The sequence below is a fragment of the Actinia tenebrosa genome, unplaced genomic scaffold (genome assembly GCF_029948245.1).
Source record: "Actinia tenebrosa isolate PJP-AT-01 unplaced genomic scaffold, QUT_ActTen_1.0 PGA_scaffold7__59_contigs__length_16204524, whole genome shotgun sequence".
NCBI lineage: Eukaryota > Metazoa > Cnidaria > Anthozoa > Actiniaria > Actiniidae > Actinia > Actinia tenebrosa.
In genome coordinates, this window is record NW_028292584.1 from 759,640 (window position 1) to 786,179 (window position 26,540).

General features: G+C 38.0%; 1 protein-coding gene across 5 annotated transcripts in view; it reads right to left on the reverse strand.

Annotated features, from left to right (window-relative positions):
• Positions 1–26,540, reverse strand: part of LOC116303758 (uncharacterized) — a 47,731-nt gene that overhangs the window by 8,190 nt on the left and 13,001 nt on the right. Inside the window, exons 9-34 of one of the 5 annotated variants that reach the window (XM_089040480.1) lie at positions 26,097–26,267; positions 25,048–25,194; positions 23,939–24,193; positions 23,430–23,537; positions 22,868–23,052; positions 22,446–22,542; positions 21,322–21,438; positions 20,651–20,806; positions 19,717–19,817; positions 16,821–16,997; positions 16,153–16,243; positions 15,051–15,377; positions 14,273–14,593; positions 13,689–13,819; positions 12,880–13,069; positions 12,187–12,255; positions 11,864–11,958; positions 11,007–11,112; positions 10,189–10,239; positions 9,657–9,860; positions 8,631–8,819; positions 7,844–7,933; positions 6,265–6,618; positions 3,144–3,269; positions 1,272–1,337; positions 838–903 (exon numbers count right to left, since the gene is read on the reverse strand). In XM_089040480.1, coding sequence (XP_088896606.1) covers positions 838–903; positions 1,272–1,337; positions 3,144–3,269; positions 6,265–6,618; positions 7,844–7,933; positions 8,631–8,819; positions 9,657–9,860; positions 10,189–10,239; positions 11,007–11,112; positions 11,864–11,958; positions 12,187–12,255; positions 12,880–13,069; positions 13,689–13,819; positions 14,273–14,593; positions 15,051–15,377; positions 16,153–16,243; positions 16,821–16,997; positions 19,717–19,817; positions 20,651–20,806; positions 21,322–21,438; positions 22,446–22,542; positions 22,868–23,052; positions 23,430–23,537; positions 23,939–24,193; positions 25,048–25,194; positions 26,097–26,267 — 3,990 coding nt within the window. The remainder of the gene's footprint in view (positions 1–837; positions 904–1,271; positions 1,338–3,143; positions 3,270–6,264; positions 6,619–7,843; positions 7,934–8,630; positions 8,820–9,656; positions 9,861–10,188; positions 10,240–11,006; positions 11,113–11,863; positions 11,959–12,186; positions 12,256–12,879; positions 13,070–13,688; positions 13,820–14,272; positions 14,594–15,050; positions 15,378–16,152; positions 16,244–16,820; positions 16,998–19,716; positions 19,818–20,650; positions 20,807–21,321; positions 21,439–22,445; positions 22,543–22,867; positions 23,053–23,429; positions 23,538–23,938; positions 24,194–25,047; positions 25,195–26,096; positions 26,268–26,540) is intronic. The other 4 variants (XM_089040481.1, XM_031713355.2, XM_031713356.2 and 1 more) reach the window with 4 other exon arrangements.

The following is a 26,540-nucleotide window of genomic DNA, read 5'->3' on the forward strand; positions in this document are numbered from 1 at the left end:
TAAGGCATGTGATCACCACAGTGTCAAAGCAAATAGCACATGTACCTCAAAAGGAGTTACTTCAATGTTTGGAACTTCTTTTGATTCATAATTGCATTAGAAAAAGCTTTTTCATAGTTTAAGAATCGATTCCACTGCGCATGCGATTTTATCCCGAATTGCTCACCTTCTTTTGTTTAATAAGAACAAAAGGTTTAGACAAAAGAAGGTGAGAAATTCGGGATAAAATCGCATGCGCAGTGGAATCGATTCTTAAACTATGAAAAGGCTTATTGAATTAGTAGTTTTGATGTTTTTGAAAAATCTTGATTATTCATTGTCATGATTATTGTTATTGTTATTAATAACTAAATCAACGCATTGTTAATATGAAAGAAAAGGTTCTGTGATTGGCCGGAGAGCGTGCTACATAACACATTGAGTTGAGAATTTTTACATTAATGATTAATGATAACGCATTCTTCAAATTGATTATAATCTTCGTCAGATGCCTTGTGATTGGCTTAAAAGAATGCGGAAAGGCAGAAATCGTTAGTGGCAATGGTACTTCAGTTAAAAGAGACAAGCGTTACTTGCTGTCTTGAGATTAGCGAATATGTGATCGTGATTGGCTGAAAGTGTGCATGATGACAACAACTCGTTTCGTCCGTTAATGATTAATGACGTCATAAGCTATGCTATGCCTGATTGGCTGAAAGTGTGCATGATGACAACAAGAACTTATTTGCTCTGTTTACGATTAATGACGTCATCAGCTCTGCTTAGAAAAAATGGTTGCCTGTGATTGGCTGAAGTGAGCGTGATACGTCACACACAGATAAAGATATCCACGAATACCTGACGGTGGTTCTTTAGTCGTAGCGTATGACGTAACAGCTGATGTGGTCCTTGGAACAAAACTCGCTGTATAAAACAAATAATTTGGCCTTAAAAACCTCATTAACGTTACAAGAAATATATATGGTGCTTGTATATTCTTAAAGTGCAAATGAACCCTTTGACAATACATTCAGTACTGGTTCTGCATAAAGTAAATAGTTGATTGGTAAAATATTTCTTGATTTGAGTGATGCGTCTCTAAGTTATGAAGGTTTACCATTCAACTATTTACTTCGTGTAGAATCAGTACTGAAAGTATTGTCGAAGGGCTCATGTGCACTTTAAAGAGAACCTATAGTGACGTCATCAGCTCTGCTTAGAAATAATGGTTGCCTGTGATTGGCTGAAGTGAGCGTGATACGTCACACACAGATAAAGATATCCACGAATACCTGACGGTGGTTCTTTAGTCGTAGCGTATGACGTAACAGCTGATGTGGTCCTTGGAACAAAACTCGCTGCATAAAACAAATAATTTGGCCTTAAAAACCTCATTAACGTTACAAGAAATAAATATGGTGCTTGTATATTCTTGAAAAGAGAACCGAGGCACAAAGATTATAAATCACGGTACAATTACATCTAGTCTAACAACGAAAGCTGCGTACGACTATCCTTGGAAGATGAGAAAAGACTGGTGACGAGGCCAGCCATTCATACTTTGAATTCATCGCAAATACTAGTCGAGCTCATGCATGATTGAATCCCATTTCAATCGACAAGAGAGACCAACATTGCACTCAGTCCTTGGTAGGAAATGCTAACCTAAATAATTGACCCATAATGCCTTTCGGGGGAATACTGTGAATTCAGCTTGTTGGAAATCGGGTCAATAGAACCGTGTTGCATGGAAATCGAAGGTATTACTACCCTGCAGAATGTACACAGTACGATATACCATAACAACGAAATGTCCTTCTTATAGACCTGTTTACACTAGCGATTTTTGCTGCGATTTTTGCTGCGATTTTTTTGCGATTTTGTCCATAATATATAATGGTGAAGAATTTACTTGTAAAGTTCTTTTCAGGATACTTTTGAAGGATAAGACAAAAGGTTTCATATTTCCGAAAAATGCCACAAAAATCGCCAGTGTAAACAGGGCTTATGTCTTCCAGTAATTCACGTCTTAACACATAATTACTCTACGGTACGTTATTTTACGGCACGACACGGTGATACGGCACGTATAGAGGCTTTGCACTATCATGTGATGGCAGCCTTGACAGGAGGCATAACAATAGAGTCTTTTTACCCTGGGAAACTGAATTATTTCTTGTGTAAATCAGATTCAATTGTTCCTGCCTCCTGTCATGGCTGCCATCACGTGATGTTGCAGGTTCATCGCATCGTTTCCCATTTGACGAGAGAGAAAAAGTCGTTTTTTTAAGGAAGAAAATTAATTAGTCGAATGGCAAGGGCTGATAATCTAGGTGGTAAGTCGAATTTTTCTATGGAATTTTTTGCACAACTGGCCTCGTTTTAGAGCTTACTAAAACCAGTCTCCATCCCCTCTTACCAATACATAAATACGTAAGTGAATATAAATATCCAAATAAGAAAAAAATGTTATAGAGTTATTTAAAAAAAAACTACGTGCAATTTTTAACATTCCTTTTTAAGTGTTAATTTAATAAAAAAGTAAACTTTGGAGGTTACTTCATTAGTCAAATTTGTTGAACTGAGATGCTGGTCAGGTAAATGAATATCAAATAGTTAGATTTTGATTAATTTATCTCTTATAGCTTGGCTAGAAGGTGGAATATAGACCCCTTGCATGTGACGTCAAAGCAGCTCAATTTGGAGGACAAAACAAAAGAAATCCAATCTCCTGAGAATTGGAAACCTATTGTTATCCACCAAATTAAGCTGTATTCCGACGTGCTGCAAGGGGTCTATTCCAGGCCCTTGACAGCTTGTGCTCACGGAACGCTGGGATATTCAACTGTATCCCATAGTGAATTCGGCTAGTCACGACTTCACAGCTGCAGGGAGCTTTATTAAAAATATCAGCATTAATGTGCTTAATTATTAATTCAATATCAAGACTGTATTAAATTTGTCAGAATAAAATCGTTTTTTGCAGTGATGATGCAAAAGCATAAGTTATGTTGAGAATGTTAATGATTAATGACGTCATACGCTATGATTCTCGTAAATATTCACGTCTCATAGTCAACTTTCTACCTGACAGCACATCAAGTATTAGTATGATTTTAAAAGTGCCTGCCTGTGCGGACGGCTTTTGTGCTAGGTAGAAATACCTGTTGATTGACTTTTGTCATCTGTTGACGAACTCATCCTCTGTGTTGTTGTTGCTGGTGTTGTTGTTGTTGGTAGTGTTGTAGTTGTTGGAAGTGGTGATGTCGAAATTACGTGATTAAGAACAACTAAATCAATAGTAATGATGATATAGTAAATGAAAAGAACGAAAATCAAAACATAAAAAATCTCGATGCATTCAAGAATTTGTCACTCTTCTATTTCTTTCTTATTTTAAAAATCTAAAAAGAAAAACATTTACCGAAATATGAATTTTCTTATTACGGCTGAATTTAAAACGATTTTAATGGCCTTTTTTATTTTTTTAAAATGACATGCATAGTATAAGATTATATTAAAAAAACACAAAAATAACAAAAAATAAACGAAAAACAACAACAACAACAACAACAACAAAAAAACAAACAACAAAAAACAACAACAACAAAAAACAAAACAAAACAAAAAAAACAAAAAACAAAAAAACAAAAAACAAATAAACGAAAAACAAATAAACGAAAAACTTAGATGGTCTTTGACTTCTTTTAGAAACATGAATCCATATATCGACTTGTTTTAAATTTTAATTTTACATCACTTCGATGATTTATAAAGCAGTTTATTCAATAAACAAAATGTTTAGGTGTGTTTTATTTTCCTAAGCACCTGTTGACGATGATATCAGTTTGATGGTAGATATCGGTGTTGTTGTAGATAACAGTATAGTAGCCGAGTATATGGATGTAGTGATCACAGGTGTAGATAATACTTTAGGTATTGATGTTTGTATATTTAGTACGTTGGAAGATGTAGGTACGATGGAGGTTAAAGCTGAACTCGACGTTATTGTTTCATTGTAAAACACTGCTCAAAGAAAAAGCATGAACCGGACATTTTTTAAGGATTAGTAAGTTTAATTAGATAAGTTAATGCATTGGTTTGGTGAATGAGGACGATCGTGTTTGCATGCGAGTCACTATAGTAACCAATTTCTGACTGCATTTTTTGAAAGGCTCGTCCACACAGTGCGATTTTCAGCTAGATTTTTCACCAGAATCTATCAAGAAGCAAATTGAGTGTGTAGTTTAGTGCCCGATTCAAATGCTTCATTTTGTGAAATTCGGGTCGATATATGGAAATATGGAAATCTGTGACAGTGCGACACATTTTGTGAATCGGGTTGAATCCATTTGTCGAATCGGGATCTAAACTACACGCTCGATTTGCTTATCGATTGTGTCGGGCCGACAGTCCCGCTTTAGTCGCCCCTATGGACTAATTGCGATGGAGGGAGGATGGGGTACTGCTAAGCCGCATTCGTCGAAGTAGGGGTGGAGAGACGACGTATAGCTGAGAAATCAGGCAATAAGGAATTCTTAGAGTGCAACCACGTGACCGAAAAATCCATTGAGATATAAATAACAATGAAACAGCCGTTATCTTGGTTGATCTAAGAGAAGCTTAAAGTGTATATCAAGGAAATGTTTTTATCAAAATCGCTTACATGTGAACAGTGTAGTACAATGGTTGCAGTATTTTTGTATGTGGTCTTCTCTTTTCAGATATATAAACATTTGAAATATCAATATGCAAATGAGATGACGTAAATTCAAGAATGGATTACATTTTGAAGTGTGATTTACGACAAGTGTTCTGAAGTGAAATAACCTAAAAGTGTACAAAGCCATATATTTCAGTCATAAGGATGATTGGCAAATACCAAAAACAGCAGTACTTTCCACAAAAGCATTTTTGTATAATAAATTAGTCTTGAATTTACGTCATCTCATTTACATATTGATATTTCAAATGTTTATATCTGCGAAAAGAAAATTTGACGCACAAAAATATTGCAACCATACTACTACACTATTCACATATAAGTGACTTTGAAAATATAAAAAGTTTCCTCGATATACACTTTAATGAAGAATGTTTGCATAGTCAACCAACTCATGGCGGCTATGCCGTTACATGCACCCCAAGAATTCTGGTGGGAGCTTTGTTGCAAGTACACTGTACGCCACGAGCTCATAATTATGTTCAGACATTTTTTACGAGCACAAAGCAACATGAAAAAAAGGCAAAAAGAAGACAGGCGTTGCCCTAAAACAGCTGCTTATTTATACAGTTGTTTATAGTTGAAAATGAGGAGAATATAAAAAGTATAAAATAAACACATGAAAATACGACCGTCTCATTTCAGAAGATTTCACCCTTCGTGATGCGATGGTATATTGGACATTTTAAGCATTTTTTTGTTACCGTTACGCATATTACAATAAGACGACCTTTAGAATACGTGACCAACATCAGTACTACTTTATAGTGTTAGTAAACATTATTATTTCAATGTTTTTAAAGCGTTGGATTTAGAGTTTTTTAGGCTACTGCGCATGTGCGAGTAGCCGCTATTACTATCGTGTAGATTTTTCGATTGGCTACTGTTTTCATTGCTACGCGTTGATAGAGACAACAATCACAACATGGAGATCGGGCAATAGACCCCTTGGCTTAATTTGCAGGACATAACAATAGGTTACCAATTGAAAATAAATATTTAAAAAATCACTTTATTTAAGTGTCTAGTCGTTCTAGCGCTTTTCGCACTAATTGGGGACACTTTTCGCTCACACGCACTACCACTACATTTAATATTCTATGCACACAACGCTCAACTCACATGTTGATTTTTACGGAGGGAGGAAACCGGAGAACCCGGAGAAAACCCTCGTAGCATAGGAGAGAACAACACATCAAACAAACTCAATTCACATGTGACGACCGCAGGGCTCGAACCAGCGACCCGACCCGGTGGACTCAACAGCGGTGAAAGACGACGCGTTAGCCACGAACGCCACCCATGCTACCCATATTCCCATGTATTACCATGTTAGCCTCGCATTCAAGATATTTCTTGAAGAAAGAAATCACGCTTTTTCTCGACGAAATTAGAGGCATTTCTTTTGTATTTCCATGTAAGCCGCGCATTCCAGATATTTCTAAGAAGGGTGCATTAGACGCCTAATGTTATTAAACAAACTAATATAAAAAAAGTGCAGATATGATGATAATGATTTGTATGACGCCCTTTCTAATATATAATATATTTATAAGTCTTACCTCGTTCGTATTTCATCATGAACCCTTTAGCTTGGCCAGAAGAATCAGTAGAGAAGTAGACTCGAAGGAAGCGATCCGTTGATTGAAAACTCCACGGCAGAGATCGTCCAGTGGATCTTTCTGTATGATGCCCATCATCAATAACTAAGTTATCATTCGATGAGGCATGTAAGTCCATGTCTGTGACCTTCATTATGATCTTGTAGCCCTGCTGAACAAACACTGACCACTGACACTGGAGGTTATTACCATACAACTGTGTGGGATACCCGGGACTGCGAATGAAGCCTGTGTCGTGGTAGTAGTCATAGTAACCAAATGTTGTATTGACAGCGTCCAGGACACCATTACAACCTAGAGAGTGAAAACACAAAACTATAAACATGTGTTTCTTATTGCTATGAACATGTCACAGTACATATATAGAGGAAATTACATGGGCGCGCGGAGATACGAATTTTATCCTCGAGTGTTGAAAAGATCTCTCACGAGTGAGCGCAGCGAAAGAGTGAGAAATTTTCAACACGAGAAGATAAAATTCCTATCTCCAAGCGGCCATGTAATATTCTGTTTATTATATAATTATCAATGAAGTATGTTTTGGCTTTTTTAGGCAATTCTTCCCGTATATTTTTGAATAGCCATCGCAATGGTGTTATTTTCACACAATATCAATTTTTTGAAATAGAGAAAAATAGATATTTCATTGGTAATTATATAATAAGATATCTTTTTAGTGAAGCCAAGAAGGTATTTATATTTATAATATATACCTTTACTTTCTATATAGTTATAAGTACATAATTCAGCCAGGGACCGTAAATCGATCTCAATACGACCATCATTATCATCACCATCACCATCATTATTCATCAATACTATCATTATCATTTTCCCTGCTAGCAGAGCCTATTTTCCTTTTGTTTTGGTGGAGCGAGAAAAATAGACTCTGCCGATGTAGGACGTTATACTTGTCGCGCCTGCGTGGCGTAACTTAGCAACGCTGTCATGATTTTGACAGCCGCTATCGTCAAACAATGTTTGGCGCCACGGTGTGTAACATTTGCTCATGCGCACTACATGTACCCGGTTCAGTTTGTTCGTCCACGATCGTGGACGGCGGTGTATCAAAGGAAACGCTCTACATTGACAGAGTCTCCCTCCTCCACGCCTGAATTAAGAGAGAGTAAGAGGAGAGACTCTGCTAGCAGGGAAATTATCACTGTTTTCATCATTATATTTCTCTTTCCAGCTAAAGATCAAAGGAGTACTGGTAACGAATTCTAGGCACAAATGATTCCACACAGAATAGAACTCTTTATCTTCAGCGCAATGTTTTCCCATTTCAGACCACGTGTCATTCCCTAGAGTATCATTTCTTTGTTTAACGGTTGTACATGGGAAGACACATAAATATAGATACAACTCAAACAAATAATATTATTTTCAAAGAGATTGACACGTGGTCTGGAATGGGAAAATATTATACCCAAGGTATAATATCTCGGTATCTCGCGTCTCCTACAAATGCTTGTTAGGTGACTACCAGTCTACGTTATTGATATCAATCATCTCGTACCTCCTATTACATTCTGTATTATGGGAAGAGAGCTTGGAGAAAGTGTTGGTGTGGTAAGGGTGGTAGCTGGTGTCGTTGACATGCTTAAACCTAACAAATTAAGAAAGAAAAAAGATGTTAAAATACACTGATATAACAAAAAGCATCAAAAATCAGCCTCATTTATAAATTAATATCACCCAAACTGTAATTCATACCTACTCGAAAAAGCATTTTCCAACTGAACACAAAATCTGTAGCCTGCGTCGCATTCGAACTTTTTATTAATCTCGTACCCAGAGCTCTTATTTCTTACTTCTTATTTCTCTTCTTCTTATTTCTTATTTCTTACTAAAAAATCTACAAATCTACAAAGCTTTTCGCTGTTGTATCACAGCGTGGGACAATCACAACAGAGCTAGGCTCCAAACTAAGTGAAAGCCCAGAGATCGAATTAGAATTATGAAGTTGATTTTTGAGAAGGGAGGAAAACCGGAGAACCCGGAGAAAAACCCTCGAAGCACAGGAGAGAACCAACAAACAACTCTACTCACATACGACATCGACATACGACATCAAACCAGAATTTCATGGACTTCCGGTATAAGAGTGCATGGGTTCAAAGACTTAAAAATTAAAAAAAATGCTTTTTCTCTGTTAAGTCAGGATGCGACGTAGGATAAAAATCTGTTACTCAGCGCGTTTTTCAATAAAGTCCGCTGAGCTTCTTGATTGCAGACTCGAACAATGAAATAGAAGAAAAGAGACCGAAAGTGGCGTCAAAGAAAGAGAAAGCAAATACTCATACCTGACGAAACATAGCGTAACTTAAAACCTTTAGCATTAATACTGATATCAGCATAGAACTTGATCCACATGGTGTTAGAAGACGCCGTCAGAATCGAGCTCTTGTTCCCGCTAAAACCAAACCTTGGTGTCAACGGCTGGTTGTATATTCGTTTCCCATCACGTACTTCCAAGTAATCAAAATCTTTCTCTGAAAATATATTAATATTAATAATTTATGTAATAATGATAATAATAATAATAATAATAATAATGATAACAAATATTTATGACGAAAGACGTTATTGGTTTGCTGAGTGGCTGAGTTCCAAATTTCTGCTGTGTACCTTGATTGCAGACTAATATACTCAGGGTAAGCCTTGTATCAGTGTCTAAATATTCACAAATACCAACGGTAAAGTAAGAAAACACAGCTTCAGCAACACGTGAATGCTTTGCACAAAATTGAGGTTAACCCTGAGTAACAGAGAAACTGGGGTACTCAATCCAATGTTTTTAAAGAGGCTAACTAGTGTTCCCTGTAGATGGGTTGAATTTAGCCTCGTTCCCAGGCTACTCCGTCATCTTTCCCAAATCCAAAATGGCGGGCGCTCCAGAAGAGAGTAGCCTGTGGAAGAGGTTAAGTTGACAGACAACGTTTTGAATGAAATCTCGAATGAACAGAACCCTAAAGACAAATTATTTGCACCTCCGGTTGACGTCTTCGTCGTCGTGCAAATCTTTATGTCCCTATTGTTGCTAGGGAAAGCACTACAAGCACCAGTGAATAAAGGCGATTAAAAGGAGCAACTTTTTCTGCAACTTGTCTCGCAACAGCGTTGCGACACAAGTTGCAAGATTGTTTACACTTTACAACTGAGACTCAAATAAATAAATGAATTATACTTTTTGCAACTTATCTTGCAACTTTTTTTTTTTAAATTGCGCTGTAGGTTCCACGCCGCAATGCTCCATACAATTGCGAGACAAGTTGCAGAGAAAATTGGCCCTTGCAATTGCGCTTTAAGTCGACACGTAATTTACTTACCCGTTTGGAAGTCTATGAATTCTATTCGAGCCTTGGATCCTGGCATGAGATTTAGTACCCATACACAGTGAATTTTGTTTGGGTAATTGGATGGGTAAAGGGGGGACCATATGTAACCACTTTGGTGATCACCACTGAAGTAGTTGGGACTTGCTAAAGAACTCAGGAAACCGTAATTGCGTATGTAGCTTACTGACGAGCAGCCTGAAACAGGATAAAAGTTAAATTGTTTAAATTATTTGTGTGGAAAATAGTCTTATCAAAGAAGTTGTTGGAGGCAAGCGACCAATTAGGGTGGACGATAGCTCTAAATATTTTACATTATATTGTCATTTTGAGATATTCAATGCAGTTGGCAGAAGATAAGTCTTTTTCCTGCGAAAGATACGGAAGAAATCTTAAGTCCTCTAAGATATTGCTGTTTGCATTATTTGTCTATCCATGAGATACATGTCTGTAGCAGCAATTTGAAGCCCTTTCGTGATTTATAGATAAGACGAAAACTCCTAGTTTTTAGCTCGTAAAACCTTACTTTGTCTAACAGGTAGATATCCTGGTGCTGAGCTTGGTAGAATGGCTGGATCTGTGGTTAAAGTAAAATCAGAACAACTATTATTATCATGAAACAGCACAGAGATGATAATATACTCCATCACTCCTTGAAGGTGAAATCCTATTCCATACATGTACGACTTTGTGAATTTGTCCCTGCTACATGTGCGCGATATAAAAACCCGCTAAATGTTTAAACCTGAATGTGTAGAATAGGATTCTGCTGCTGCAACACGTCCCTGGGACATGTTCCTGCTTCAGGAACCCTAGTGTGCGAGCAACTTAAACCTCAGACACATGAGGTGCGTCTTTTGCAAGCAACAATGAAACAGCACTTCGTCTGAGTTCATCTCTGTAACGTTGCGCGCATCATGTTTCAAGCTGCAACGTTAAGAGCAATAGCAAAGATAACTGCATAAACATACATTAGTTATGTGACGTACGTACTTATTGTGACCCATTGTGACCAACACTTGGGGTGCTTATCATTTAAATTAATCCATCCGTTTGGAAGTTCGTTTGCTAGACTTCCGACAAGAAATGGTACGCGCGTCTATACCAGAAGAACCGAAAAGAGCGGGAAAAGTAGATTACCTCAATAGGAAGTGCTAGTTTTTCGGGTTTTTTAAATGTGAATGACACATAGTATTTGCTTTTCCAACCCGAATTTCCTGTTTTTCCGGGTAAATGGTAAGCACCCCTCAATATCCCTTTATCGTCACCCTCACTTCCTGCCTAAACCTCCCTCCCTCTCGTGGCTTGAAGATGATTTATAAGTAGCCATGCTTCTATACGTACTTGTGGTGTAAACAGATAATCGCCATGGGCCTCCACATGTCTTGCTTGGATCACCCGCACACGGCGAAGAGCATTCACTAGCAGACGCGTTACCATACTTGTCATACTGTAAACAAAACAATGGTCAATAAACAACGTATTGCAACCAGGAGTGTTGTGAATGAAATCATACTATACCAAACTATAGTTTCTTTCCTTCGTAATAATCAACATGTGAGTGGAGAGTTGTATGCGTAGAATATTAAATGTAGTGGTAGGTCCCAACATCAACATGTGAGTGGAGAGTTGTACGCATAGAATATTGAATGTAGTGGTAGATCTCTACATCAGCATGCGAGTGGAGAGTTGTACATATAGAATATTGAATGAAGTGTAGTGTGCGTGACAGTGGGCAAAGCTGGAAACCAGTATTTGTACGTATAGGAAATCGCACGATTTTCTTGTACAATTTGGAATTTATAGGTACGAGTGATGCAAGTTTTTAAGACTGAACGAGCCTTTTAGGCGAGTCCAATTTGAGAACTTTCAAAACACCACGAGTAATAATTACAGGAGTACAATTTAGGATTTAAATGTACTCCTCTTGTCAAATCAGAATCGGGTAATTTTGTTAAGTGTATCATAAAGACTGAAAGTAAATGATGGCTAAAAATTGAAAGAATTTTGAACTTTGGTCACAACAAACGAATTTTTTTCTGAATTCCCAATACAAATAAATATCCACAAATTTATGAATGATGTCTTAAATGTTACCCTATCAGTACCGACATGCTTTGCGAATTTTTATCATGTATTAAATTCCCTTCCTCTTTTCAAGAACAAACAAACCACCAGCAAAAAAAAACACATGGACTTACGTGGTTGCCACAGTAACACTCTGTAGACCACTCGAGGCCAAGATATGAGTAGCCTTTAGACTGGCAATATTGAAGGCATCTGACAGGGGTTAGATCTGGGGGTAAAATACAACCACATTGATTGATTAAATACGAGATGAGAATTGAAGGGAGCGGGAAAATAATTCAGTCAAAGGAAGGAGGCAAAGAAAGACTAAGGAAGAAACAAAGAGAAAAAAGGAGAAAAGTAAAAAGAAAGTCGCAAAAAACCCTATAAATCTAGGAAAAAAAGACAAAATAAAGGAAGGAAAGAAGTGCAGGAGACGAATAAGATCAAAGCTTACCCTTCATGGTACTTTTGTGACTCATCACCCGAGGATCGTTATCTTTATAACATCCAATGTAAGAATTATCTGAAAGCAAAATACTGAGTCAGTAAATAAGGTGAAAGAGGAACTTTTACAGTGATACCTCTATTAGGTGGACAACCTTTATTAGACTAGCAGGTAGTTGCACAGCAATTGTCGTCACACATGTATTGTAAAACGAACCTCTCTTTTCGGTAGACACCAGTCAAAATCCGACCAAGGGACTGGGCCCAAATTTTAAAATCCTGTTCAGTAAATGTTTTAGACAAAGTAACTCCATCACAAGAAAGAACAACATACAATAAGTGTGTTGGCCAAGTTTAGGATGTTTCGCCTTGTAGAAACAATGTTATTAGCATTGAAACACTGCCAAAGTTACAAAGACATGTATGGTGTCTAGCCAAAACGTCCAGCCACGCATACGTTCTCCCTGTAATTTTTAAATTGTCATAGTTTTGTTACAACTTGCCCAAACTAGATCAAATTTTCAATTCATAATTATATTACTATTTAATTCATACTTGTGTTATTTCTAGTGAAGAGATTTATTTTTAAATACATTTAATTTGAGAAACTTGAACTTCATTGACAATTCTTTTGTTAAGTTCCTCCAACATGGCTGCCGTGAAATCCATCAATAGGACACTATTATTAGCAAGACACAATTACCTCCACATATCAGCCCCACGTCTTCATCATGCGAACAAGGGCTGGTCGCCCATCTACCATGCCTACACTGAGTCAGCGATGTCTCGTTACCATAACATTGAAGATTATGGAGCCACACCTGTCCAGTACCTGGCCCAAAACTTTGGTACACTTTGACCACACTTGTGAATCCAAGCTCATTACAAACGACCTATAAACCATAAAAGGAGGATTTTAACAAGAGCGTCTCATTTTTATTACGAGGAGTAAATACATACTAGGTATCCTATCCTTTTTCTTAGTTATGTCCAAATTTTTTTATTAAAAAAATATATTTCAAAAAAATTATTTAGCCTCACATCCTCCTCCTACGAAACATTTTTACGAAACGAGTTTTTTACTTTGTGGAAAAACCAAAAATACCAAAGAATTTCTAATATTCTTTAATACTATCGGTACCCCCCACTGAAAACACATAGGCGTTACTCATAAACTGCGTAGCGATTGTGCAACCGGTCTAAGGTCGATTCCTGGACTCGGCATTACATGTAGAGCTTGTTAGGTCTCGTCTCCATTGATTTGAGGTTTCTCCGGGTTCTCTGGCTTTCCTCCCACTGCATGCTAAATTCCATTTCGATCTGTGAGTTACCCGCCTCCCCTGACTTAAAACAACCATGAGGTTGTTTCAGGGTTTAATCTGGGAGTTAACACTACTCTGACTTTGATCAGGCCAAAGGTTGTTTCAGGGTATCAATAAGTTGGGAAGAAGACTAAAGGGAACCTAGAACCCTCTAGGGGGTGCAGCCCTGTTACCATTCCAGCATGTTTACCTTTGCATCTTCCTTGGACCAATAATCCTCGCATACCGTGCCCCATTCACCACGATGGAAGATTTCCAAACGACCCTCTTTTTGCGATCTTCCACCAGTAAGTCGGATATCACCTTCTGAAGCACCGCTCCCTAAAGATTTTACCATCAAATTCAATTTAAAATTAAAAACATTAACTTATATAATTATTGCTAAAAAAGATGGGGGGAGGTTGGGAGGGGGGGGGGGGGGGGGGGGAGGAGGAGGGGAGGGATTTCAGGTCGCTTTTTGTCAGAAATTTGGTATTCGAAAACTGCGATGTAAAGGTCGTGGACAAATAACACTGACATGTTGATATAATTTCGATAACAAAGTTCAGTCCGTGAATTGCAAATCATGAGGCGTTTTGATTGGTTAAACTACTACTGAGTGGTCTATTTTTCATACTAATAGTCCTTGGAAGATGCCTTTTAAAATAGTAACAACAATATTTATATTTAAGACCATTAAATTATATATATATGTTATAGTTTTCGTAGCCTTTTAACTGTTAAATAGAGTTCTTAATAGTTGAATTTTGTCCATATGCTCGCAAAAGTACTCACGTTTACAGACTACCCCGGCGTATCCATGGGAGCAACTACTGACTACACTCCAGTCACTGTGTTGACACTTGTCCAGCGAGTTCTCATTGCCTTCGCACTTCACCTTACTCAGCCATATATGGCCTGTACTCTCCGAAGGCTCGGACATAACTTTTTCCACTCCTAGGAAGCCAGCTTGACGACAGACCACGTGTGCGTCGTGAAGATCCCATTCGTCAAAACAGATGGAGCCCCACTTGTTGTGGTAATGGACTTCTACTCTTCCACCATGTGTGTCATTGGTATGTCCGGTAAGACGAATTGGGGCAGTGGTACCCCCCGCTACAAATCCAAATACAAGTTAAAATCACTTAGCATACAGTAATGGCGTAAAGAGGCTTTGCACTATCATGTGATGGCATCCATGACAGGAGGCACGACAATATCCTTTTTAACACGGGGAACTAAATTCACACTATAAGTACACCTATTTCAAAAAGTGGTCAAAGATCTGAAATGGAAGATGATCGAACTGAGACTGACTAAACGCTTTTATTTTTTATGGCTAAATACGAAAAATCACATTCCTAACTAAAATGTTATGTTCATATTCGAATGCCAAAATGAGGGGGGAGGTTGTTCGGCTTTGAATGTATCACAATTTGCAGCGTGCTACTCAGTTTCATATTTTAGATTTCCGACCGACGACGTTTTTTGATATAGGTGTATACTGCCTCCTGTTAGAATTACAATTTAAATAATCACTAATTTTTTAATGGCTATACGATGTTATACGTACATATATCACAGACTGCAGTAGCATCTTTAGAGTGATCACAGTTATGATTCGACCATCCATTATGACCGCACATATTCAGGTTACTCTCATTTCCAATACATTTAATATCATCCAACCAGATCTGTCCTTTACCGGATCCAAATGAAGGGAACACATTCATAGCCCCTGCATAACCGAGTTGCCTACACACTACTTGAGCGTCATTCTTGTCCCATCCGTCGTTGCAGACAGTTCCCCAGTATCCCACACGGAACACCTCTACACGTCCTTGATATGAAGACTTGCTGCCAACCAAACGTACGTCGTAGTTTTTGTCGACGTGAGAAGCTAGGCATGATAGAAAGAAAATTTTATCACTTATAAACGTGATTTGCCCAGCACAGAGCCGTGTGAGTTAGGGTGAGCTACGGTGTACGTGGCGGGTGAGGTCGTTGATTTTACTTGACCCGTAACACAGGAAAAAAACCCGAATTCCTAAATTGGGAATTTGTTGGGAATTTCCTTGAATTCCCAACGAATTCCCATCCAATTCCCAGAGAGAACAAAATTGGGAACATGGCACTGATTCCCAATGTAAGTTTGTTGGGAATTTTGTTTTTCTATTGGGTATTAGAAGGAAATTCCCAACAATAAATTCCAACGTTGGTGTTCGAATTGGGAATTCAAGGAAATTCCCAGCAATTCCCAATTTTTTCCTCTGTGAGATAACACAGAGTAATTGAGTTGATATTGCAGTGCATCGTGGGACTGTTTTCGGCGACGAAATTACCAGCTGATCTGAAAAAGCGGTGTAGAAATGACGTCACTGCAAAACTGAGGTGCCAGGAATATTGCAAAAATTGACCAGCGAAAAATAAAAACGTGTGCCTTTGCACTAATGAAAATATGAAACTTATTTATTATTGCCTCACTGTTATCAAAAGTTTGATGGCACATTTTTTTATTTGGTGGCCTGGAAATCATAATTTTAAGAGGAAAAGTGACATCTCAGTTTTGCAAACTTTCTAGATCCTGATTGGCTAACATTTTTGGTCAGATCAGCTGGAAACGCCATTCAGTATTTTCCCTCCACCTGAGAATGCTAATAGGACAGGTTACTTACGAATAGGAGGATAGCACTGAGGAGTGAAGGAGATGTCATCGATGGCGATATCGCTCAAGTATGACTGACCACGTGTTGCCTCGATCACCACCTGACAAAAACATGATTCAAAAATTAAAATTTACGAAGGGACAGGAAGACCATCTCTAACCGTACACCAGACAAGGTTCCAAGGGTGGGACTCTCAACAGAGGTTTGCTTAATTCATAAAATATTGGTTAATAGTTAACCTTCAACACTGTGCCAGTAAACAGTCATCATCAGCCGAAATATCTGGTGTACGTTTGATAAAGATTCTTAACAAATAGAAATTACCAATTGGGCTCGTATTTTATTGTCCGCGTCCTCTTAATAGAGATGTCTCTGAATAAAGGTTCGTTTTACAGTAAATATGGGGAGAAAATATAGGGGCTCGAGCTAGTCCGCTTAGTAAAGGAGTCCGCTTAATAAAGGGTGTCCGCTTAATAAAGGGTGTCCGCTGAATAAAGGGTGTCCGCTTAATAAAGGGTTTCCGCTTAATAAGGGGTGTCCGCTTAATAAAGGGTGTCCGCTTAAGTAACGCTTTCCACTAATTATCAGAGGCACCACTGTAAGACGAAGGCAAAAACTAAAAGCAAAACGAACACTGCAGAAATGCCGATTAAGTAAACGATTCTATTACACATTACCTCAGCTATCGACCAATTGGTTGCTATGGGAACGTCAGCAAGGATCCACTTGTTATCTTGACTACCAAACTTCTGCCAAATTGTTACGGTTTCGCGAGTGATAGGGTTTCGCAGCATTACTTTTAGAGTCCCGACGACATTATACCTAATGGACCACATATGATAAAAGAAGCGAATCTGAAACGAGAAGGGCAAAGTCCATCGTTAGATATAGAACAGACAATTTTCGAATTCGTACTATGCTCCTATGTTCCTCGATTATAGACTCATTTACTCACCTTTTTACCTATTTACCTTCACTGGAACATATGAATATTCTACACACTACTGGTACAACATTGCTGTGTACGTTCCTTGATTACAGACTCATTTACTCAGGGTGAGCCTTATTCCAGTGTCAAAATATTGTACCTTCACTGGAACATATGAATATTCTACACACTACTGGTACAACATTGCTGTGTACGTTCCTTGATTACAGACTCATTTACTCAGGGTGAGCCTTATTCCAGTGTCAGAATATTGTACCTTCACTGGAACATATGAATACATTGGTACAACATTGCTGTGTACGTTCCTTGATTATAGACTCATTTACTCATAGTTAGCCTTATTTTAGCGTCAGAATATAGAGTGCAAATAATATACCCGTGAAATAGATAGCTAGCTAACTAATTACTAACTTTGTGCTATTGGTTGCCTAAGTCTAATTAGTCAAAGAAATAGGCGAGCCGTGACGGGTGAACTAGTGCACGTGTGCTACTCAAGGGCGCGCATTTTAAAATATTTTGAAGCACGCTTGCAAAAACTGAAACAATATTTTATTGTACATGCTTTTCCTTCGTATAATTTGACATGTTCGCATTTTCGAATTCGTATCTGTTAAACAACAAGTGGAGCTTGATTCATGTTTTATGACTTGATATTCAGCTGACGACTGTATAATCTTCAAATTGTCTAGTGTTTAAGTCATTGCTTTTTCGTTCTTAAAGCTAAATTACAAACGACGATAGTTTTTCTTCATTAATTGTCCACACTGCGGGCAGAAGCAAAAGTGGCGTTCTACGAAGCTCAAACAAGTAGGGCTAATACGGTTCAAGCGAAATGGTTTTTGGGCTGGCCAAAGCCAATACGCAGAAGACACCTGGAGTATGGAACACAACATGCACATTGCTTACTATCAATCACGTGACTTTTTGGAGTTGACTGGGGGGCAAACAAGCGGTTGACTGGGGGGTAACTAGCGGATGCTAAGTCAAAACATATCAAAATAAGTCCTCAAACTATTGCATTTGACTATTTTCACGACATCAAACCAGAAAACAAGAGATCAAAACAACCTCCAGGATTCTACAAGCCATCAAAAAAGAGCTATTACCGGAAGTGACGTCTATTGATAGCAACCTATTGGAGTAATTTATGCCTTTCTCGCCATTTCCAAGGAACAAGTAAGAAGATTTTATGGAAGATCTTGGCGAATTTATATTTAACTTGCTTTTTAAATTATCTAATCAATAACGATTTTGATGTTCTACAAATTTTAATTAAAAAATATAAAGATAAAAATGGTAGAAAACACGTTTATTTGCGTACTGGGTCTTTTTTAGCTATAGTTGTTTGAGTCTTGATTTGTTTTAGTTTATAAATGCGTATTGTCTTGATTTTTAGCAAGATACTAAACAAATAAAAATGGTAGAAAACACGTTCATTTGCGAACTGGGTCTTTTTTTAGCTATAGTTGTTTGAGTCTTGATTTGTTTTAGTTTATAAATGAGTATTGTCTTGATTTTTAGCAAGTTACTAAACAAATAAAAATGGTAGAAAACACGTTCATTTGCGTACTGGGTCTTTTTTAGCTATAGTTGTTTGAGTCTTGATTTGTTTTAGTTTATAAATGCGTATTGTCTTGATATTTAGCGTGATAAAACAAATAAAAATGGTAGAAAACACGTTAATTTGCGTACTGGGTTTTTTGTGTCATGATTTACTGCAGAATTAAATGTGCGTCTTGTGTCTTGATTCTTAGCTCAATTCAATAAACTTGTCAGAAAAAACGTTCAGTTGCGTAATGAGTTGTTACTCTAGTAAACGCCCGTGCCCTTGTCATGCCTCACTGAATTCCTATGTGTTGTCTAATTAAGCGCTAACTATCTCCTATTTAATCGTAACTATTTCACGGGTATATTATTTGCACTCTACTCACAAATACTAACGGTAAGGTAAAGAATGTAAAACCTCTTATGAAAACATGTGAATATGTTACAAAAAATAAAGGCTAACCGTGAACAACAGAGAACTTAAAACTGATGTATTAGAAATGCTTTTTAATTAAATACTTTTGAAGCACTGTTATCGTTTGCGCTCTAACGTCACAGGTAACTTATAGTAACGTAGACTTACAAAGTTCTGCATTGCTCATTAACAGCAATTTTCTTCCACCCATTTTTTTTGTTAAATGTTGGTTTACTTATGTATCCTTTGACGTTTCTCTCGGTTACTCCAGTTTTACAAAACCATCTACAAAACCAAAGAGCAAGTTGCTTGCATATTCTTGCCTATCCGAGTTTGACCGGTTCTCCGGCTTTCCTCCCTCCGTAAAAATTAACCAGTTCTAAATCAGGAGAAAAAGCGCCGAAAACACATTCAGCACCTTACAAAGACGACGTCACCGTCACCAACCAATCAGCGCGCGAGTTATTTTTAGTCTAGTTAGCAATCTGATGGACCAAGGATTTATTGAGAGTTGCACTCACCTAGTCTACTGTTCTAAATTCAAATTCAATCTGAGGTCGTGTAAAACTTAAATACAAGCCTAAGCTGGAGACTCCCTGCATGTTCCACTTGAAATAAATTATATTAATTTCCACGTTGATAATTAAAAGTAAGAAACTCCTACCTTACAACCAGTTATATTTTTCCACATAAACTGAGGTCCCACTAATCTTGCTTTATCTCCGTTTTTCCTGGGATGTGACGATTCAATGTATGCATAAAAACCTGTTTATCCGGTAAAGGAATGAAGAAAAAAATTTTTTTAAGGTCAATTAATAACGAAATGGCAAAGAAGTCAGCCAATAGACCCCTTGCATTGAACTCCTAGAGGCATTGTTCTGGAGGACAAAACAAAAGGCCGTCTTTTCTTGTACAAAAAACATCCATTGTATTGTCCCCCAGAACTATTCCTCTCGGGAATCAGTGCAAGGGGTCTATACCAGGGGCGGATCCAGGGGGGTGTCCTGCGGTGTACCGGACACCCCCTAACACCGTAATCAGTACGCTTTTTTTGAAGCGATGCAAAATATCTCTATATACATCTCTTCATTTGGTACAACCCCCTATCAAAATTCTGGATCCGCCCCTGTATACACCTATTTCAAAAATAGCTGGTGAATGTTTTATTGTATGCTCGCATGCTGTTTACCAAGCCTGAAATGTATTATATATTCATATGTAGATAATGTTAACAAAGAAGAAACATGTCGGAAAAACGGGCAGACAAAGTTTGGTAACATTCCATATACAATTGTTGTAACATTTCGCTGATTGCATTCACATCGCCCATAACGCATTTCGGGCTTGGTAAGTAACATGCAACATGCAACGAAACCTTCAATATTTTTTTTAATAACTGTGTCTTACTCTTAATGTATGACTTACTCTGCTATCGGTAATAAAATAAATAAATAAATAAATAATAATAATAATACTAAGCTGTGTGAACATAACGAATATGTCTTTCGTCAGTCCTTTATTCAGATAAAAAGGGAGGCACGCCACTAAACATGAATAGTGAAAATAGAAAAGAAGAAGCTTATACCAAACCCTCTCACCTCTTTGTCCATATCCAAGGGTGTGGTCATAGGAAGGGCCAGTACCAAAGGATACCGTTGATCCCTGGTGTCGTTCAAAATCGAATTTGTCATCTGTTTCATTATTCCAGTCGCAGAAATTGCCCTCGAAGTTACATCGCCCTGGTGTATTGAATCCTGGATAAAAGAAAATCAGTTTATTAAACAAAACACATTACACCTCTATCACACGCGCCCTCTAGCGATTGTTTCTGTCGCGACGAAGAAGGTTTTGGTGCACGTCAATCACAAAGGCGTTTCCATAACATTGTCGGAAAACACAAAGCTAAAAGGGCATGTGCCTATAGAATGTCATGGAAACGCCTTGATTGACGTCCACCAAAAGCTTCTTCGTCGCAACAGAAACAATTGCTAGAGCGGCGCGTGTGATTGAGAATGGCTGTAATTTGGTAATGTAGGCATCCGAACTTGATGGTGAACCACGAAAATGAAAAACATGAATTTTAAAACAACAGTACAGCTCAGATTATGTTTGAAAAAAGAAGTAAATCTTACCGGAAACCTCTGAAAAGGATGAGGAAGAGGAGAGTAGAAGGAGAAGAAAAAGGAGGAAAGGGGCGAGAAAAAGGAGGAGAAGAAGGAGGAGGAGAAGAAGGAGGAGAAGGAAAAGAAGGAAGCAGTAGTCTTCTTACCACAGTTACGCTCGTCTGTTCCATCAAAGCAATCCATTTTAAAGTCGCATCGGTCTTCTAATGATATACATTCCAAGCTTGAGCACTTGAAGGTACTTGGCGAACAGGATATATTTTCTAAGAACAGAATTAAAATTATCGTTAAAATGAACATTTCTAGTTCCCACCAACCTGTACAAATAACTTGGCGGAACAAGTGAATCAAATAAGAAAGAAACATAACTCAGGAGGTAGAGTTGCTCCAAGTATTTTCGTTTTTTTTTTTTCTCGTTGCAAACTCGGATTCAATAAGTGCACTTCCGGTAACGATGGCTTTGAAAGGCGAGCGAGCCTTTAGAAAGCCATCGTAACCACAAGTGCACTATTCGAATCCAACTTTGCAACGGAAAAAAATTAGCGAGCGAGACTTGGAGCAAGTCTATTTGAGGAGGTTAAACGTCGTTCTTTACATGAGCCGTACACATTGAAAACAATGGAGTACGTCGACGATACGGCGGCCATCTTGCCGGGGGGCAAAACAACACAAAGATGACAAAAATGGTGTGTGTTTTCTCTTTCTTTCATGGGTAAAGGTGATCGATGTGCCGGTGGCTTCTAAATTCATTGTCTGTTATTATATTCTCTTGTGGTGAGCTGTTAACATCAATCCATGTCATTACTGTAACAAAGCTTTATTTACTCCTGGACGCCTCATAATGCATGTCTTGCTATCCAAGATGCCCGCCGTATCGTCCAAGTAGTTCATTGATAGTAAGGGGGTCATCTTTTATTTCGTTAGGTTCAGCTCATGTGAAGTTCAACCTTTGTGATTCGGCCTTAAACATCGTTTACAGAAGTTTGGAACTGTACGTATATTTAATTTGGTAGACCTTGTCTCATTTTGTTATTTGAGTTTAAGTAAAATTAGCAACGCTAAAAACAAATAACCTAGCAACGGCAAAATGCTATTGCCTGACTCTACGATTCTCTTGGCCTTTACATCCCATCCATACCGCTAGATTTGATAAACACATACTCATTTATTAAGGTTTAGACTCGTATTAAAGTTAACTAAAATTTATATCAATATATGGCCGATATTGTGCATTGCACTTACTTTAGATTACAGTTGATAAGATACTTACCATGTTTGGCTGGAAGACATTCTGGAGTGAATGAAACGTCATCGATTGCAATATCACCTTGGCTGACGTAACCAGTGTGTTCAGCTTCAAAAACCACCTATAAATAGTAACAACGGCTTATATTGTTGCTACAACTTAGAAAATGACCATGTAATCATGTTGTAACCACGAAAAAAAATGGCTTCAAGTTAAAGTTGGACTTGAAGTTTTCATGCATTTACTGCTTTTTATAAATCAAGTCTAATCTCGACTTAGACCCTTTGTTTCGTGGTCATTGAAGCTAATTCGGGAAAAGTTTCGTTGTTGCACAATATCTTAAATTTCGTTTTTTTTTTTTCGATCTTGCCATGTGGCTAGATACGTCTTACTACCCATGCTATCATAAGAGGAAAGGTAAAGTTTTTAAGTTTCTTTATCTTTACCTGGAAAGATTTGGAAGTATTGAGTAGCGTGACTTCAGCTCTGTTCCACTGGTCACCTAGTCTACCCTTCTTCTGCCATAATGTACGGACTGTGTATTGATCGGTGATCAGGACACGTAGGGATCCAGTCCCCCAACCGTACATGTGATAAAAGAATCGAACCTTACATAGTCCTTGGTGGTTACCTATAAAGACATGGTTTAAACCATAGTTCAAGAAAACTGACCTACTTTGATGCACTGGGTTAAGGAAAGGAATTCGTAGCCGTATCCATCACAAGAGCCATGTTAAATGGCAGGAAAGAATGAGAAAGAATTCAATTCCCGAGAGCAAAGGAATTCTATTGTTCTGCCATCTAACCACAGGCAGTCCAAGATGTATTATTTGTCGTGGGCACGTGATGGTGCAAAACCTCTATTAGTTCAAGACAATGGAAAGCAACTTCAGTGTTGAGTTACGGCATGTCAACGGTGTACGGGTAGTATTTAAGAGGGTGAAGAATTCTGGGAAAAGGTATGTCTTGATCTGCGCAACTGCCAACTATAGGATACACGGGACGTACCTTGAAATCGAGGTGTAACTGCGATTTTGGCCTTTTCTGCCGCCCGTCCAGCCACGTTAATATAGATGTAATATTTACTGGCATCCCCATTATGATCTTGACTTGGACCTGAATTGTTCAAGAAATAGGTTTAGCATTATTAACATAATTTATTGAATATTTCATGACGAGCTGCTAATTAAGTATGCAAGTTATCAAGTGATATCTCAGCCCGGGAAAATATCTAATAAGGGATACTCTTGTTATTTTTTGGTGAAAAGGAAGGCTTTTTTAGAGACAATGGTCCACTTACGCGTTACAAAAACATGACAAAATTTAGTAAAATGGGCAGATTTGGTAAAATGACCAAATTTTGGTAAAATGGGCAGATTTGGTAAAATGACCAAATTTGATAAAATTGCATCATAGTTCCCACTTTTTAAACCAACTGGGAACATCAACACAGTTGTACAAACATGTAAAATATCGAGACCGCTGAGTTATTTGTACAATGTTTTACGAATACTAACCTGTGGATTGTGTTGGAGTGCTTCCACGGTGCCTCGTCCAGTTCATGTGGTCATTTACTGCCTGAAGCCAGCCGCAAAAATCTGCTTCTTCAAAAGTGCATCTTGTATAATTGTTACAATCCCTTTCGTCCGAGCCATCCCAGCAGTCATCGATAAAGTCACATCGCTGACCAAGTGAGATACACTTTGCCGTTGGTTCGCCTGGTTTCTTGGGGCAGTACATGTGAGTCTTAAGAGGACATACAGGTGCAATACCTGTAAAAAGACAAACATTTATTTCTTGTTTAGAATATACCCTTTACAGGACAGAATAGACCTTTTGCAAATTTGCATGAGTGACCACGAAACAATCGATCCAAGTCGAGGTTGGACTTGATAGAAAACAGTAAATGTATGAACACATCAAATCCATCCTCGACTTGAAGTCATTTTTTCGTGATCACCCAAGCAAATTTTTTCAAAAGGTCTATAAAGTTCCTCGTACTGTTTATAAGCAGGCGTAGCTAAATTGTTTGTTTCGCGACCTTCGGAGCTAGAGTTCCACGGTTCGATCCTCAGGAAAAGTAGCTACTAGCTGAAGGAGCACTGTCGTAAATGAGGCTTTTACCCTCTTTTAAGAACCAACCTTAACCCGCCCCTGTTTTTACAGTTCAGATATAACCTGCTAGAGTGCATATCATTTATCTAAGAAAGCACAAATTTGTGCAAATTATTAAGCCAGTAGACCGTGGACCTGCACAATTTTGTTAGTAAACGTTTTCACGGATATACAGTCCTTTGACTAAACGTTGTCGTTTGATGGAATTCATCCCTACGCGCCTAGACAGAAAAGGATCATGGGGATAATTAATTCACAGTTACTAAGCTGCCGCATACATGTTATCTAACACGTCTTGAGCTCGCTTTTTTCGATCCCATTTAATTTGCTGAAACCATGCCTCGAGCATATGGCGAAGATTTAAACTGGCGAGCAGTTTGGATGACGCAAGTTCTGGGTAATTTACCCGTTATCCTTTTCGGTCTAGGAGCGTAGGGATGAAGCCGATCAAACGACAACGTTTAGTCAAAGGACTGTATGGTGTGCACTCTACCATTCTGTCACCCATTACCTGTGCAACCTAACGAGGCCGTCTGGTTACTAGTACAAAGAGTTGCTTTGGACCACGCACTTCTTGGACACTTATTTACCGATGTTTCTGTCCCAGTACAGTTGAGGCTCGTCAGACCAGTGATAGATAAACCATTCGTAGAAACAGCTGAAACAATAACATTGGCTAATTTAAATACATAACAAATAAAGAAATAAATAAAGAACGACATGCTAAATTGATAATGGCATCCAGAAACGCACACCTAGAGTGAAGTCACTAAAACCGTGAAATAGAAATTAGACTAATACACATTAGAATGATTTTCACATGACCGTGAAAGAAAATAGACCATTTAGTTTGTAATAGTTGATAAAGAACAAAAGAAAATCATTGGTTTAGAGTCTACTACTAACTATTAGTTTGCCTATTCTTTCACGATCATATGAAAATCACTCTAGTAGACCCTAATTTCCTTATTTTCTTTTGTGTCTATTTGACTATTACACGTTGACTAGTATTTTTCATTCCACGGGTTAGAGTGAAGGCATCTAACCCGTGAAGAACAAAACATACTAGTCAACGTGTAATAGTCAAATAGACACAAAAGAAAACAATGGAGTTAGGGTCTGTTAATGTGTATTAGGCTCAGGTCAAACGTCGAACTTCGAATTTCAGGTCAAACGTCGAACTTCAAATTCAAATTTGAATAAGAAAGAAAATTCGTGAAGCATCTTGGTATAGTGGGTGTCAAATGACGTCATCATAAAAATGTCCTATTACAACACCTGTTTTGCTTAAAAAAGTATTATATTATAAATGCATGCAAATGAGAAGCAAATGAGACAACAAGCATTGTATCGACCCAATAGCCTCACTGGTATGATTTCAAGAAACCTTCATGGTCTCTTGATGAATATTAAAACAAAAGATTATCTCATTCCGGGCTCAGCTGCAATAACAGCTATTCCTATTTGCTATCCTTTTATTCTGCTATTTTTATGTGACAGAGTTCTTGCAATTGTGTGTATACTTTAGAAATATGTTTTATAAATAGTAGTGTTTCTTACCGGATATTTGTTTTACGGAATCGAAGCCAAGTTCCCTGCAAGCGACACTAGCATCAGCTGATGTCCATCCATCTCGACATACCTGCCCCCAGCTACCATTGTTGTAAATGTCGACCACTCCAGTGTTGAAGGCTTTGGGATCAGCCGAACGTAGTCGAACGTACCCTGGGACTAAGATAAAAAGAACATAACATATATAGTAAATACTTCAGTTTATAGCTCAAAATAATAGAAATCAATTGAAAAAAATGCTGCCACATTAAAGAAACCATTACTGCACCAAACAAGTTCACATGAGAACGATAACTAACGTTACCCATACTTTATAAACTTTATTTGGGGAAACGTATTAGACTTTTTCGAGTTCGTAGTAAAATACCACTATGTTCTTAGACTACTGATTCATTTGCGCAGGGTTAGCCTCGATTTTGTGCAGAATATTCA